Here is a 16605-nt window from a genome sequence, read left to right on the forward strand (position 1 = left end):
TTTGGAGAGTTCTCTCAGGCAGCCAGGATTGAAAGTCAGCAGTGCAACATCTTTGGTGAAACGCGCAATCGTTGGCAGTGTGATACTAAGACACAGCTATGGACTACAGGGATAAAACTGTCTAGTTTTGCATGTAAAACAGACCGACAGCCCTTAGTCTCTCTACAGATCCATATTTCAAAGAGCCAATTCACATGTAATTTAAGGTCTGGAAAGTAATCCTCTACTGCGAGAGACAAGTGCACGCTCTGCTGTTCTGACAAAGTAGAGAGTGAGACTCTCCCTGTTGTCCCAGTTCCTCCCCAGCCCCTCCTGCCTGTAGGGACTGAAGAGGAGGGAAGAGGGACAGGAAGAATAAACCGCATGCTGGAGAGACGCTAAGCTCACAGAAACTGGCATGCGGTTTAAATTCTGTAATCGGAATGATCAAGGCAGCACCGTAACGGTGCGTCATTTCGGTGCCTTAGCACACTGCTGATAGTACAATTAAAACTTCTAGAGCACTTACACACATTAACAACATGAAGGAATAGAACCCGTCACCCTTTTGAGTGCCATTTTCTCTACTGATCTCTCTCTAAAACCCTCTTTAATTTGCCAGAGCTGTCAACGATGCATAAAGTCCTCATAACCCTGACCCCCAGAGTCTTAGTTTTTTTTCATCCTTCCCTTTCCAGAGGTAAAAGTTCTACTAACTCCTTCAGAGTTTTGCTTTCTGTTGGCAGCTGGGGTTTTTACCTCAGAAGTTATCATTCACAAGGAAAATTTGCTGTAAAACTAGTGCGAGATTCTTCCTTATGCTGTTACAAAACCTCAGGGACGAGCAAAATCAAACACTCCTCTTACCCTGTAGCCGAGACCTGGGGTACGGCAATGGCCCCTCTGTCGGGAACGTGTGCTTCAGAGGAACTGGTCCACATGTGAGAAGTTTTGTGCTTCTTTCCATTCCCTTTGTCTAACGACGGCTGAATGCGTTTGATTTTTGGCTTTGTTTTCGTGGGACCCAGCACGGAGCTACTTGCAGACTGCTGACCAGACGACGGGGAGCCTCCAGGAGATGCTGAACTGGCATGCATCACCGACGAGGAAGCCTTGTTTTGTTCAAGTCCGGTATTATTGGGAACATCAACCAGCTGCGGAAAGCTCGACAACTGCGTCGTCGCCGAAGCCGTGCCAAGGTCCAGCTGGGAGGAAGCAACCCCGGTTTTGCTGGCTAAGAGTTGTGTCATATGCTGGAGCTGGTAAGAGCCTTCTGGGTCAGTAGACGACGGAGCAACCGTCATGCCCATCGTCTGTGCTGAAGGCAGAACACATATGCTCGATGCAGCTGTCATTGCTGCCGTAGACGGAGTTTGGGATGCTCCCAGTTGCGAAAACATCCCAGAACTTGGCGGTAAAGTCACGTGCTGCTCCTGAAGACCAAGGCTTTGCTGACTAGCTTTGATCAGGAGGTTGCTTATCGAACCAAGGTCCCCTAATAATCCAGGGCTAGTTAACGTTACCGAACTTTGTCCCAAAACGTGACCAGGAACCGACCCACCGGTAGTGGGGGCTGCCGTGGCCTGCATGGATACGACGTTCAGCACCGAGGAACTCGATGCTAGGCCTGATACAGGCCCCGCTGGGAGGTGACTGGCATCTGGCCCGATAACACTGGGAGACGTGCCGACTGCGGCAGTGGTCCCACCTTGGGGGAGCAAAGATGTTTGCTCAAAATACATGACCCCAGACTTGGACCTTTTGATAATATTGGGGACGGTTCTGTGGGATGTTGAATTCGCAATAGTTCCCAAATCCAACGGGTGGTTGGAAATTTGGGAAGGAGCAAAATTAATTAAGGTCATGTTGGAGACCATATCAGGAGGAGCTATAGCAGAAGGGGTTCCAGAGGGAGCCAGCTTCTTATTCTTCCGTGACTGCAGACGAGATATGGGCCGTTTCTTGCCCAGGGCAGCAGCTGGTGTAGAAGCGGTGGTACCAAGGTCTGTCCTCTGACTAGCTTCAGACACTAAGAGCTGAGGATCAGGGGGCGGCTGCACACCGATCAGAAGACCTGGCGAAGGACTGCTGATGTTTGGTGGGAAGCCAGTCTGAGTGGCTGTGGGGAAGGGATGCATATGCTGGTGATGGGACATGGGCAGCAGCCCCTTGCTCGTGGGAGGGAATAACGACTGAGATGAGGGCAAGCTCGGATTTAATCCCGTGGCCAGCGTAAGCCCGCTCCCCATGGGCCCCAGCACCGAAGCGTTGGTCTCCATCACGCTCTGCGCAGAACTAACGGAAGGCGTTAACTGTATCTTTTGAGTCACGCCGTTGGGAAGAGTTTGGAGGACATACAGTGGCTGCATGTTTTGATTGACTACCAGAAGTTTTTCTGCGGCTGGCTTGAGGTGGGGCGGCGTTGTCTGCACCGCAGCGTTGGAGATCTGCGAGGGGCCGGGACTGTCTGTGGAGTTTGGCACGTACTTCTGGCTCTGGAGGGGGACGGTGGGCGATACCGGTACCTGGATACCCGGAGTCCCACTGTTTCTCGTTAAATCCTGGTTGCTGCCGTGCCCTTGCTCGACGGGGCCGCAGGGCGGGCTGGCTATATGCTCTGCGTCTATGTGACCCTGGATGAAGTGATCGGGAGTCATGTGTCCTTCGGGGCTCGGGTCTACTCCTGGACTCAGGAGAGCTGTATCACCTTCCCCCGAGGCAGATTTCTCTGTGACTGTCACTCTCTTTTCCCCAGACTCCGTGGAAGGCAAGGCAAGCATCGACCTCTCTCCCGAGGAGGAGAGCGAAGACTCTGAGATGACGGCGAGCCTGTTGTGATTTTGGCTGGGCACCGTAGGGCTGCGAGTGGTCAGAACCGAGAGATCGGAAGGAAGCTCCAGCGGCAATTCAAACTGCTCCTCTGCTGATATGGAGGAAGAGACGCTGCTATCCACCGGCTCGGCGGTTGGCAGCTGCTGGGAGAACACCTCGAACAAACCCATATCCTTGCCACGGTTGCTGTCGAGGCCTAAACCTTCTCCGAGCGTCAGGAGTTCAGATGATGAGGACTCCGGACTTTCTCCCAACGCCTGCATAGACGGCGTGTTCTTTAGTACAAAGTCCATGATGTCGGAAGGGAGGATGTTCCCACAGTCATCGCTGTTGTTATTGTCAGAGTCGGACTTCAGAAGTTCTGTGTTAAAAGTGTCCAGTAAGTTCTTGTCAGAAGGCGTGCTGGCGTGAGCCCTGCGGCCCGTTTCCAACGAGCTCAGCTGAGCTTCCAGCGAATCCTGACCTTGCGCTTTAACCCTGCTCACAGGATGGCAGTTATCAATCTTCGGGTCGGTCTTGTGGACAGTGGAGCTCTTGGTGACTTGTACTTTCTCTCCAGCCTCTTCAGTTCTATCTAGCTTTAAGTTCTCTGTTCCGTTCTCTTTACCGCTCCTTTTAGTTACTTGACTGACTTTTCTTGTTGTTGCCGTGACGCTTGTATCACTTTCAGTTCCATCATCCACACCGTCTAGCTGTGAGATTTTTGGAAGATCACACTGCTCCTCCTCCCTGAAGAGGTTATGGGATGCCAGCCTCTCCTCCGTGTTCGAGGAAACCACCGTTCTAGTGAAATTATAGTAGTATAAGTCGTCTTCATCTGATGTGCTCAAGTCATCTGCGCCATCCACTTGTCCTTCTGCAGACCGCTTCCCTCGCTTCTTCCCAGTTGAGTTACTGTAGAAGGGAATGTCTTCTTCTCCGTAAGACCTCACGCCATACAGAGGAGTCAATCCAAAGAACATATTGGATCTGGCCCGAGCACTTCTCCGTGGATACCTCCGCTTGTACGAGCCTTCTTCTTGAGCTTTAGTTCCATCCTGGAGCATCAAGTTGTTATCCTGAACGGGCAAATTTTCATATGCATTGTTCTGAGATTCCTGTGCTGGCGCTTCATTTGGACTTCCCTGAACTACAGGGTTATCTTCCGGGCTTTCCGAAGTTGAGGAGGGCTCTGCCAAAGTGGCCAGTTCTGCTCCTGCGGACTGAGGTTCAGCGTCGCTTTCCTGCTGTGCATTTTTAGACTGGTTTTCGCTTTCCATCTTGAGAGGAGTCAGAGTGACTTTAACGGTGCGTTTTCTAGGTGCCTGCGATTCCTTAGAGGCCACTTCGATCTGCACTGCAGAACCTTTAGATGGCCCTTGTGAAGGTGGAGACTTCTCGCCAACTTTTTCAGCAGGAATATTATTACATAACCTCTGGCTAATTTGCTCAGTTGCCAAACCCTGATTACCAAATTCTGGTTTCAGGTTTCCTTCATCGCTGCCTACTGCTTGACTTGAATCTGTAAGAGATTTCAGGGAATGCTTCTCTTTAAAACTGTCTTTCATTAACTTTTTCCCCTTCTGACGCCTGTCTCTAGGGGCAGAAACTACCTGCTCGCTTGCTGCAGGAGATCTGCTATTTACTCCAGCAGACTTCAAGGTCTTCGCATCCACCTCATCAACCGCAGTCGTTTTCTCTGGCTGTACAGGTTCCACGTGCTGATCTCTGTCTTTCCTTGGGCCTCTCTGATGCAAAGGTGGAAAGGATATTGCTTCTTTGGAAGAAAATGATCCTGTACATTCTTGAAAGGTTCCTATTTTAACGTTCATTTCTGCACCCGATGAACCGGTTGGTTGAGTGGACATTTTGGAGTTTCCTCCAGAAGCGAAACTATGAGCTGAATAATCTGGGTCCTTTGAGGTCAGCGTTTTCATCTTCTCTGCCTTAGAAGGCGCACCTTTGGCTATCAACTCTGAACTGCTAGAATGTTTTCCTTCCGTAGACTGCGAAGCATCCAGCTGGTAAGTTTTACCGCCACTTGTAGCCGCTGTTTTCTGGGAGCCTGAACTGCCAGAGGAACTTTGAACTGGAGCGCTTGGAGTACCTGCATTCACTGATCCCACAAAGCGGTCAGTACTTTTGACGCTTGGTTCATGTTCTGAAGGGGACCCCATGCTGGAAGCGGAAGATACACTGTGCCTGGAGTAAGTGGTCCCGGCTCGCGTAGGGGAAATCATCCGGAGTTTTGATTGCTGCTGTGACAAAGAGGAGGTGCTATGTCTCCTAGAGCCAATGCTCTTAAGTCCAGAGGATAGTAAAGGATCTCCTACTGTCACTATTTCATGGGTCACTGGGGTAGGACTTCCTGAGAAAATAAGGCAAGAAAGACTGTCAAGTGATCCGAAACCTTCACAATCAATGCATACCCAATTCCTTCATACAAACCACAAGAAATTAGAAAGCAGCAAAACCTTTCAGCCAAACAGCGTTAACGTAATGGTGATACTTGAGATAGGTCTTAAAAATCTGATACCGTCAATCAGTATTCACCACAAACTGTTGACAAGTTTGTATCTCAGGGTTCTGTATCTCAACTTTACCTGTGCATTTTCAACATCGGTTTGAAACAAAACGTGACTCACTCATACAGAAATAGTAGCTGAATTACAATACCAGATTTCCCATTCTCTCTGGAAAACTACTGACCCAGATGATTAAGTCCCTAACTTATATTACAGCTCTTCTGCATTACCGCTATTACATTGCCCAAACACTGCTTTCTTCATCCCAGGGAAATTTTTGTTTCAGTCATACATTTCTTGACAGGCCATCTCTACTGTATATTTTCAGAACTGTCCTTCCCTCAAACCTATTGCCATTTCACTATTTTGTCTAGAAACAGAAAACTAAACACCGCATTCTGGATGAAGCCAAAAAAGACACAAACCAAACCAAGAATATTTCCAAAACAAACAAACAAACAAAACTCCCCAAAAACCAAAAACCAAAGTCAACAGCACTTGAAATACCTGCAGAGGGTAACGGCCTAGAGCCGGGAGACCTCTGTGTGGATGGGTAACTCGGCATCCTGATCCTGGGACCCTTCGAGACCACTGGATAGTAACAGGAACTAGAGGTCTGAGAATGCAAGGGACGATCCGGTGATGGTGGGTTTACAATTTCAGGTGTATTTCGGCTGTCTTTAGGTAGAGTTTCTGTTGTTGTACACAAGAGAGACAACAGTATAAGCCATCACTGAATCCTAAAAGCTGTGATCTGATAAAGTATATATTGCTATCAGGTTTCACTTGGAGAATCAGGGTATTTGTTAAATAAACACAAAGTCACAGATTACCGATTCCTTGCCATCAGATAACGTCTGGTTTCTTCTCCTAAGAACGCTTTCAAATACTTGCAGCAATACAGTATCCCTCAGCTTACACATGAAATTCCATTATTTTTTAATAAAGTTTAAGATTCTATGTTGACAATGACAACTATTATAGGATGTTTTAAAAATCTTCCACAGCTTCACCTTCTGGGAACTGAAAAGGATAGGGTTGAGATGTTTTGGTTTTTTTTTTTTTTAAACTCACCTAGGGATACAGAGAAAGCAATTTGGAAATACAGAATCAGCGCAATACTACTATTCAACACGGTATTTAACAACCCCCGTATTACAAACCAACACTGACACTTGAAGTACAATCTGAAGTTTTAGATCACTAGAAAAATCTCTGATCTGTAGACTAGATCTACTAATCTACTAGAAAGCATTACTACAGTAGCTTTCGTTTGGCTCAAGTTTTCAAAGTTACCAGTACACTCAGGAGCTTAGCTCTTTTTTTTTTTTTTTAAAGTCTTAAGATGCTGTAACATAATTTGGAAGCCTGAAGTGGATTCTAGTCCAAATCTGTTTAAGTGACACAGGTCCTAGCCACCTGGCTTTCTGGTAAGGACAAACTATGGCGAAAACATATAGAGAATATACTTTTAGAAAGTCCTTAAAAGATTACCTGTAAGGGGAACTGGACTATGGGCAATTGTTCTGTTATCATCATGCTCTACAGTGCTGTTGATGTCAGGTTCTATGACCGGAGGTCGGCACTCCATGATCTTGCAGGTATATACACAGCGCTTCCTGGCATCTGTTGTGCTCCAGTACACCCTGGAGCACCTGGAAGTTAATTCAAACATAAAACAATTTACTCAACAGTCAAGTAAACCTCAGCATTCCTATTTTAAATTTTCAGTTTCTCAAAATTACGCGGGACAATGGCTTCCTGGCACAACACGCTGCACACCTAGCATCACAAGATTCCTGAACAGCGTATGAAAGCTACAGTCGATTTTTACAGATGTTACTTCAGCGCTGGTTTGGCATTTAATATACTAAAAGATATCTAATCATGAAACAGCTTATACTCACTGATAGCCGATGGGAAACAACTTATCTTCACAGTCTGAGAGGTCATTCAGAATTCCTAAACAGTCTATCGTCATTGAACCTGAGCAGAAAGAGGAACAGAAAAGTTCTGTGAACCAGATACCAGCACCAAAGGTGGGATCAAGTGTCCGGAGACTAGATCTTACCAATCATCATGTGGATGTTCTCTGGTTCCAAGCCACTAAGAAATTTTCTTCTCAAACTGATTCCTTCAAAGTCCACAAAAACTCTCCGAAGAACTTCAAACCCATTCTCAGGAACCACCTGAACAAGAATCCACAAAACTACTCGTTAATTTTAAAGGAACCACCACGTGTACGCTATGCAGTCTGTCTAACTCGATCCTCAGTTTGGTCTTTTGGTTTTTGAACTGCCACATGGCACCACTTGCCAAACTTCCCCATGCCGGTTGTATCGCTGACCTCTTTTCAACAGCACTGCGGTCGGGCCCTCGTTAGTAAGGAACGCATTCAATGTTAACTCCTAAAAAGTGCTTATAGTTACAGGCTAACCCCACCTTCACACAAGGCAGGGTGTGAAGGAAGAATCTCACCTCTCCTTTGATCAAGTCACGATGCCTCTGGCAGTAAACTTTCTTATCATCCAGAAAGACACAGTTCTTGGCTCGCGAGCACATAAAATGATAGTTACTTGTACAGGAAGTGAGGCAGCAGCCTACTGTGGCTCCCGACTTCTGGCAGAACTCACATCTCTGCAAGAGCAAAAAAAAAAAAAAGGTAAAAATTAATCCCTTCTAAAACCAGGCTACCATTACTGTCGTCAGTTGTTTTTTTCGGCATAGACAGAAGTTTAGAGTAATGCCTCACCTCCCACTTCATGGCTGTAACATTTCACTACCGTGACTCACGTGCACAATTGAGACATGGGGGAGGAGGCGAGAGGAAGAAGGATCCCTCACGCAGAACAACTTTTGCATTTGCAGGCTGGTTCCTCCAGGCCTCAGACTTTCTTGCTTGTACTTCATATCCAAGTGTCATATTCGCAACCTTCACCGATTAATGTCTCAGCTATTTCTCCTGCACAGAGTATTCCCCCCGTGGGCGGCTTACTACTGGCTAAGAGCAGTCCTATTCCACTGCTTCGGCCTTTTTAATAAATATTTAGGACCAACTGACACAATATTAAAACAAACAAAATTTGGACAAACTAATTTCTAGTCATGCTTCCAGTCTCATTTCATTCCTCTGGAAAGTAAGCAACAACCAATTCACAATAGGAAGATTATTTCGTTTTCTAAGACTGCTTAGGAGTTCAGGAAAAAAAAAGACACCACCATCATCCTTTTTGCAGTATTTAACAGAGCAGCTATGTACAAGCCAGATGTCAAGATCCTTCATCTATACTCAAACATGAAAATGTTCCCTGCTCAAGACCTTGAATTGGACAATACTTGCTTTCAATTTTTATTTCTTTTATACATATATAAATTTTAACCTAGGTCAAAATACCAGGTACAGGCTTGCTCTCCCTCCTTTTGAGTTCCTCTGCTGTCATCAGTTCAGACTGCAACGGAGGATCTAGTAAGTCCTTGTACTAGAGGGATAGCTGTTGGGCTCTAACACAGCACTTGGCCGTGCTTTACACATTCTGTATTATTTTTAAAAACAGGTTGTGACTACAGATATGGCATCAACTGCTTAAGGTATAGCACTTGCAATCGAAGACCTTCTGAGAAAAACATGACTCCAATTCTCCCGTTACAAGTTCCTTTTGGTCTCCACAATATTTCTGAACTGAAATATTGTATTCTGATCTTCAGTCAGTTCTATTACATATAGCGTAAAAAACAAACAAACAAACAAAAAAAGCAAGGAGAGGACAGAGCAGAAAAAACACACACAAGGAATCTTTTAGCCGGGTTCCTGTCTTGGTTCTGTGGAAATCAGCATGAAGTTTAACAAAGTATTCTTTACTTATACCCACCAGCTGCTTTCCCCTGATCACAGCCATGTGCACGTTTTTCAGAGAACCATCATCATCTTCAAATACTTCTGCTGACCACAAAGCACAGTTCACGTGTGTCCATTCATTTTGGCCAATATAGAGAAGCCGTCCAGCATCCTAAAGAACGGAAGGAAACATTCTTTTCAAATGTTCCACAGAGACACAACAACGCACAAAAAGCATCCAGCCTATCCACAGTTCCAAATCTACAGTACTGTTTCAGCCAGCTCCTATCAAAATGGCCATGTGCCAAATACTCACATTAGCACTGTCATCACCGTATTTCAGGCACAATGCGCACTGCCTGTTGTCTTCTACATCCGGAGGTGGGTTAAGTTCAGGACTATCCTCTCGGCTTCTGTCGGAGCCTTTTAGTTAAGAGAGAGAACACTGTTTATGCTTGAAAGTCAGGGAGGCAAAAATTCATCTGGAGAGATTGTCAGTTAAGTGAACAGGGTAGAAGAGCCAAACAGCAGCCTAGAGTTTTCAATAGCCAGCTGGTAAAGCAAGGAAAAGCACACATCAGCCTCTACACAGCCCTTGTTCTAGGGGAAAAGAGGCAGGTGCAAATGTGTTTCCGGGCCCAAGCTCAGCTCAGAAACATCTCATATGTAACAGCCTCTGAATGATTTCAGGTCACAGAGGTCTCCAAAATTCTTCAGTCGCATACAGAACTAATAACGCCCTCTCTTTACTACTAGGAGGTTTGGAATGAAGCACTCTAGGTTTGGGACCAATAGCGCTGCGATCTGTTTTCTTACTAGAGATAGGTGGTGTAGGAGGATGTAGAGGAGTTGGTGAATCTGGCTCTCCAGGCCCTTTGGGTTTTGGAGCTGGAATGATTTTCTTCATCAGAGGGGGTTGTTCAGTGCGGTTGTTCTCTTCACGCTCCTGCCACTGAGCATAATTATGGTCAAGCGAAGGGGGCAGCACTGCATTCGGCAACATACCACTGCTGAAATGCAACAAGGAGTCAGCTGTCAGACCCGACTACACCAGAGGACCTTGTGCCCTGTCTACCAGCACTACTGACATTCAATATACAATAACAACTCATTTAATTACTTACAGTCCACACATGCTCTCAACAAAGGCTACGACTGGTCACTTACATTTTAAGGTTTGTGATGTAGCTGTCTGTTTCTTTTGAGGGTAACAGATACAGAAGAAGGGCCGCACCAAATGGGGGTGAGGAGGAGGAGGCGGAAGGAAGGACAGGACTGACAAGACGACACACAATATACCCTGTTCTAAATAAAGTTTTTGGTTACTCTGCTTTAGAACAAGGAAATGTATACAAAACCTGGGAGTGGGATTACTGTTTAACTTCTTAAAAAAAACTAAAACAAAACCACACAAAGGGAAAAGAAAAGAAAAACAGAAAACCCAAACCCACAAACAGGCTCTCTTGGTACTTTTTGCTTTGACAGCTGGCAAACCGCAGGGTGTCACAGTCGGACACAGAACAATTACTTACTTGCTTGTTACTTTATTTGGCTCCCAAAATCTGGACTTTTTTACACTGAACCATGGAAAAACACGCTCCATTTGCTGAAGGAAAACAACACTCCATTAGAAATGTTATACAACATACCCCAAATTTCAAAGACGTTCAGCCAAGATCTACTGTAAATGCACAACTAGTAAGATTTCATTAACATCAACAACTCTGACAATGTATCATTTCATTCCTGGAAATACCCAAGCAATGGTAAGCATGATGGACCCTTTGGATTCCAACAGCAACAAGCAGCGGTATGATACCGAGCAGATTTCAAAATAACTGTAGTCCGGCTCACCCGAATAAAGAAGGACTTGACCATGCTATTGGCTTTCTTAACTTCCGGCTGCCCTCCATCAGAATTAATGGCTGCTTGAATTATCTTCACGATATCATCACTAAAATCCAACTATAAGAAAGCCACAGAATTTCACATTAACGGGATTGTCTCTTGTACAGCTACACCATCCACCAATTCTTTAAGGCATCAAGTGAGCATCCAGATGACTAGAAAACTGAACCAGAGCATCGACTTAAAAGCAGAAAAAGAAGTTGGCTGTAAAGAAACAAGCAGCCCTGTGCATTTGCAAACTGGCTGGCAGAACTGCCGTAACGGTTCACTTCTTCCTTCTACCAGGAGTTGACTGCTGACTGATTTTAAATCGGCTAAGCTAGCTACCTCACAAGGATTTGGCCAAAATCTGGCAACAGCACGTTTGCCTAGCACTTTGCAATATACAGTCTTCCTCAAGATTACAGGCTCTGCAGGGAAAAAAGAGGAAAAGGCTGTTCCCTACAAAGAAAACTGATTCGGTCAACGTTAGCATTTTGTAGAAATGACCCCTAAAGAGATCATCCCTCCGCACATGAATTACTAGTTTCCAGATAACTACCATCGGTGTTATTTGGCTAGGCCTTCAGTTAGAATTTGCACATGAAGGATGACCTATCCTGTTTCCCTCAACGTAAACATCTGACTAAGAGCAAAAGGGGTTTAACCAAGTATCACTGCTGGTTAAAGGGAGCCATACAACAGTGTAAATCACATGCCTTTGGGCCAACATTAACACGAGCGCCAGCCAGAATTATTTTTAGCAGCATGTTAACCTGTTTCCTTGTTCATAAAGAAAAGGCTCAAGCATGCTCAGTAATAAACACGACGGGTCATAAAGCAATTCATAGGATCTATTATTAGAGTGGAACACTGAAACTTTGACATACCACCGAAATGTAACATCCTTGATCCATTTTTCTTTTCACTCCCTCCAGATCCAGAGGTTGCTGCTCCTCCTGTTTACTGACTTCCGTTAGGACAGGCGGATCGGGACCTTCAGGAGAGCTTCTGGATGGGATACTCTCTTCCGTCTCAGGATTTAAATCAGGCGGTTTTGCTGCCTGTTAACATCAGCAACCAGACAGAGGGACATTGGCTATTGAAGTGCGGCTGGTACTCATGACATACTCCCATGCACATTTATTGGCCCAGAGATTCTCGCTAACGTGAAAGAAAAGAGACTCAAGTTCTGAATTCCTGTCCAAAACGTAGGGACAAAAATGAAAAGATCTTAACGGGCTTTCTGCTCCTGACCTGTAAGGCGCACAGCAGAGCAGAGTGATCAGCTATAAGGATCAAACTCATTTTTCAGAAGTCTTATTTCTGAATATATATTTCAAGACTAAGATCCTGTTCTTCTGTCAGAAAAGCACCTTCACCATCACAGAGCTAAATCCTCCCATTCCTTGAAGAACTTTACCCTCTTTTTTTCTTTTAGCCTCGCAAGTCGTATCACCCACTTCTTTGTTTCCATAGGAATGAACAAAAGAAAGAAAACAAAGTCACAGCACATGTCGTTCTAAGTACGATAAAGACACTTCTGCAGTATGATGCGCAGCAATACCAGAATTCAGCTGAATGTCAGGCAACACTTCAAGCCAGAATATATTAATGGGACACGAGGCTCCAGCTTACCTGTCGATACCGCAGCAAGTGGCTAGTCGTTCTAGAATTCAACAGGGCTGTTAAAACCTGCTTTAAGGAAACCTGCAGCTCCTTTTCCAGTGCCAGACGCCACTCTGCAGGATGCTGCTCCGTACAGTTAATGCAGGTGTATGCTACACTCTCAGGCAAGTTAGAGAGTATCTCATACATTTCATCTGGAGACAAAAAAAATAAAGTAACAATCTGAATGACTTTACTGAAGGATGGATGTAGGGAAAACCCCCTACTCTGCACTTGCTGTTGTCCTGGTTTCAGCTGGGATAGAGTTAATTTTCTTCCTAGTAGCTGGTACAGTGCTGTGTTTTGGGTTTAGTATGAGAACAATGCTGATAACACACCCATGTTTTAGTTGTTGCTAAGTAGTGCCTACACTAGTCAAGGACCTTTCAGCTTCCCATGCTCTACCGACTGAGAAGGCTGGAGGTGCACAAGAAGCTGGGAGGGGGCACAGCCAGGACAGCTGACCCAAACTGGCCAAAGGGACATTCCATACCATGTGACGTCATGCTCAGCACATAAACTGGGGGAAAGCTGGCCGGGGGGACTGCTGCTTGGGGACTGGCTGGGCATCGGTTGGCGAGTGGTGAGCAATTGCATTGTGCATCACTTGCTTTGTATATTCTTCTTCTTATTATTATTATTATTTTATTTTATTTCAATTATTAAACCGTTTTTATCTCAACCCATGAGTTTTCTCACTTTTACTCTTCCGATTCTCTCCTCCATCCCAGCGGGGTGGGGGGGGGAGTCAGCGAGCGGCTGGGTGGTGCTCAGTTGCCGACTGAGGTTAAACCACGACAACTGTCTAACTGAAACACTTTTCACGTAACAAAAGCGTCTTGTGCAACTAACTGAGCAATACTGCATTTGAGGCAAGTCCTATGCTTTCAGGATGTCGTTGATATTAGTACTGGTTTACCTGTAGCCATTCTACAGGTATTTTTCAGGTAGGTCACAACAGGTGAGGGTGTTAACATAACGCTCTGGTAGAAAGGTCCAAAACTGGATTGCTTTGGTCTACTCGCTGCCCCGCGTTCTTAAGTACTGAGGAGATAAGGATTTGCCTTACCAGAAAGGTTTTCACATTTGGAGTGGACCCAGCGGTCGCATTTCCCGCACTGCATCATCTTGCTCTCATAGTCGTCATCATCATAGCATTTGTCACAGAGAGGACAAAAATTTCCTGCAAACAAGACGTGATTTTTATCAGAAGTTCCACTGCCACGCACACACCTTAAAGGCTAGGCGGTTACTTCCTAGTGTGCTAAGAAAGCAGCTCTCTGAAAACCCCCACCAGTAAGCTGCCGTTACAGTTACATCTACTTTTACAACACTGTAAAACAATGGCCACAAAAATAACCTGCTTGGAAGACCACTGACTACTCTAGAATTCCATTACCGGGCACCCATTTTTTGGGGGTGGTGAGACTAACAAAATACTATATGCAATTAGCTTTACAGAGTAAAACGAAAGGACAAAGATGACATACAGGCAAGAAATTAGGTGGAATAGTCAAGATTTTCTACCCTGAGGTTTTTTCCCAGAGTGCCCCTCCTAGATTCAAAGGCGTCACCTACAGTAACTAACACAAGAAGGAACAACCGCTTTACAATAGGAATTTTGTTGCTTTTAGGTCAGGATTCCTTTAAAATGTCTTTTTCTCAACTGCTACTTGAAACCCTGGGCCAACAGGTGTGTAATAATTGCTTTATATGGTATAGCGTTTAAGTTCTGGAAGCCTCAAACTCTGACAATAAAACAGTGATGACTTTTGTTGGCCACTGTAAAATCTAAGAACCTGTAACAGTTTCCCACAGAAACTATTACACGTGCTTTCATGCTTGACCCTAACACTAGCTTTCACTCCTGTTTGTACCGTGACAAGCTCACCTGCCCTGCAGGCCCTCTGTTCACTCTACACTGACGCTGTCTAACTCAAAACCGAGCAGCTGAAGAGGCTCCTGCTGTAAAGAATCACAACTTTATGTACCTTTAGCAAAGAGTTTGGCACAATCATGACACAGCGAGAAGTCATGAGACCACTGCGCATCCCACCCTTTGCCTGGTGTTGTTGATCCACAGCTCTTGCAGCGAACACATTTGGTACATATCTGGAAAATGAATGTGTTTGGCAAGAGTTACTTGCTTTTATCCAGTGGTTTCTGCGCTTTAGTCCTAACGATGCGTTTCATAGTTTTTATTATTTAATGAGTGCAGAGAGCTTATACAACAGAATAAGGAGTCTCAAATACCGAAACTTTCACTAAAAAGAAAAGCGCTCCCCCCCTTTACGGTAAGATGGTGATCATGCAACAAGAAAAAAAATGAAAATAAATCACAGTATAGTTTTTCTGTCCTTCATATTTGCACCGAAGAAAACATCACCTTTCCTTTCACAGAAAACAGCATATGTAGTTGTGGCATTTCTTCTGACCCAAAATATGAAGTCTTATTTTAACAGATTTCCAACTCCGAGGATATCGTAGTAGAAAACACCTAAAAACTATTAGTATCATATACACTACAGGCAAAGCTTTCACACTTGTTTAGAACAAAAACTTGAAAGACACAAAATAGTGCAATTAATCCAAATACATTGACTCGCAATACCAGTATCAACTGATAAATTTGATAACAAGGTAAATGCTTCCATTCTAAAGAGCTTCTTCCACGTTCTGGGACTATGATCAGAAGAATTACTACAACTAAAAAAGGTGTAAGCTCTTTAAAAATCCTGCTTGTTCCAAACCTTACCAACAACCCACCTCATTATCATTTCCAAAAGTACCTTCCAACACAATGGAAGGTTGCCATCCTGCCTTAAAAAGCTAAGCGATTGCATCAGAGCAATTAATCTGCAGAGCTCTGGCCCACAGTGTTATCATCAGTCAATGAGTGAACTGCCCAAAAGAGAAATCAAAATCCCTCACCCAAACTTTCTTTTTCTTGGTGGGTTTTGTTGGGTAGTTTGGGCCCAGGCACTCAGGGTGATAGCTGTTTCGGCACTTGTTACACTCCAGCAACTGCTACAAGAATAAGGGGAAAAAGCATTGGAACAGAGACCCTTCAAAGGGATGCAAAATCCTGGACATTTTCGTTTTATGTTGGATCCCCCATTTGGGGCAAGAGGAAAAAGCTGCAAATGAAGCAACTCGAGAGGCATTCTCCCCAGCGCACAGCGGCGCTCGCGCAGAGACTGCGCTTCCCTGCTCCCCGGTGCACGCTCGCGAGCTGAGCTCTGGAGTGAGAGGAGCTCTGGGAGCAGCATGGGGGATGCCCGCCGGGTCTCCCGGCGGTTTGGGGGTACCTTGGTGGCCTGGTGCTGTCTCCCACACACGTGGCAGAACTTGCAGCGACGGCAGCACCAGTTTTCCAGCTGGTCCTCCAGGGGCCGCTCGCTCTCCTCTAAGCAGAACTTGTGGAAAGGCTCACAACAGACCTGACAATACACAAACTGCAAGGGGGGAGAGGGAGGTTTTAGCAAGTCAGAAGCTGCTCTGAATTCCCAAACAAGCCCCCTCGCGCTCCCAACTACTTTGAATTCTGCTTTACAACTGACAGAACATGGATATCTACTGGCATATTTTAGGAGGGAAACTGTGCGCGTACTTCAGACAATCCAAATACGTGCTCGTCTTCCCAGACTAGGCATCTAGCAGCAGAGGGGAGTTTGGTACCTGCTATCTAAGAGTTCTGAGTACCGGCAAAGGCCTATAGGGCTCTTCAGCATCTCCCTCCCTTGCTGTAACACAAGTCAACTGCACCAGAAGAAACACTTGGTGCAGAAGGAAGGGATATGCAGAGCCAAGAGAGACGTTCCTCCCTCCATTCAGCTTAGGTGGCCCATGTGAAAGCTCTTCTAATTTCTATGTATCCCCTGGAAGGCTGGCCATACTAGA

The 16605-nt window shown here is 45.3% G+C and overlaps 1 protein-coding gene across 2 annotated transcripts in view; it reads right to left on the bottom strand.

Moving 5' to 3' along the window:
* Positions 1-16605, bottom strand: part of KMT2A (lysine methyltransferase 2A) — a 49111-nt gene that overhangs the window by 7946 nt on the left and 24560 nt on the right. The window contains exons 11-27 of one of the 2 annotated variants that reach the window (XM_076358649.1): positions 16014-16160; positions 15637-15732; positions 14697-14817; positions 13775-13888; positions 12676-12860; positions 11928-12101; positions 11005-11115; positions 10683-10756; positions 9967-10160; positions 9467-9573; positions 9185-9322; positions 7794-7952; positions 7387-7504; positions 7223-7301; positions 6810-6970; positions 5823-6008; positions 847-5158 (exon numbers count right to left, since the gene is read on the bottom strand). In XM_076358649.1, the coding sequence (XP_076214764.1) occupies positions 847-5158; positions 5823-6008; positions 6810-6970; positions 7223-7301; positions 7387-7504; positions 7794-7952; positions 9185-9322; positions 9467-9573; positions 9967-10160; positions 10683-10756; positions 11005-11115; positions 11928-12101; positions 12676-12860; positions 13775-13888; positions 14697-14817; positions 15637-15732; positions 16014-16160 (6476 nt within the window). The remainder of the gene's footprint in view (positions 1-846; positions 5159-5822; positions 6009-6809; positions 6971-7222; positions 7302-7386; positions 7505-7793; positions 7953-9184; positions 9323-9466; positions 9574-9966; positions 10161-10682; positions 10757-11004; positions 11116-11927; positions 12102-12675; positions 12861-13774; positions 13889-14696; positions 14818-15636; positions 15733-16013; positions 16161-16605) is intronic. The other variant, XM_076358650.1, reaches the window with a different exon arrangement.

This window comes from Aptenodytes patagonicus, chromosome 23, assembly GCF_965638725.1.
Source record: "Aptenodytes patagonicus chromosome 23, bAptPat1.pri.cur, whole genome shotgun sequence".
In the NCBI taxonomy this organism is placed as follows: Eukaryota; Metazoa; Chordata; class Aves; order Sphenisciformes; family Spheniscidae; genus Aptenodytes; species Aptenodytes patagonicus.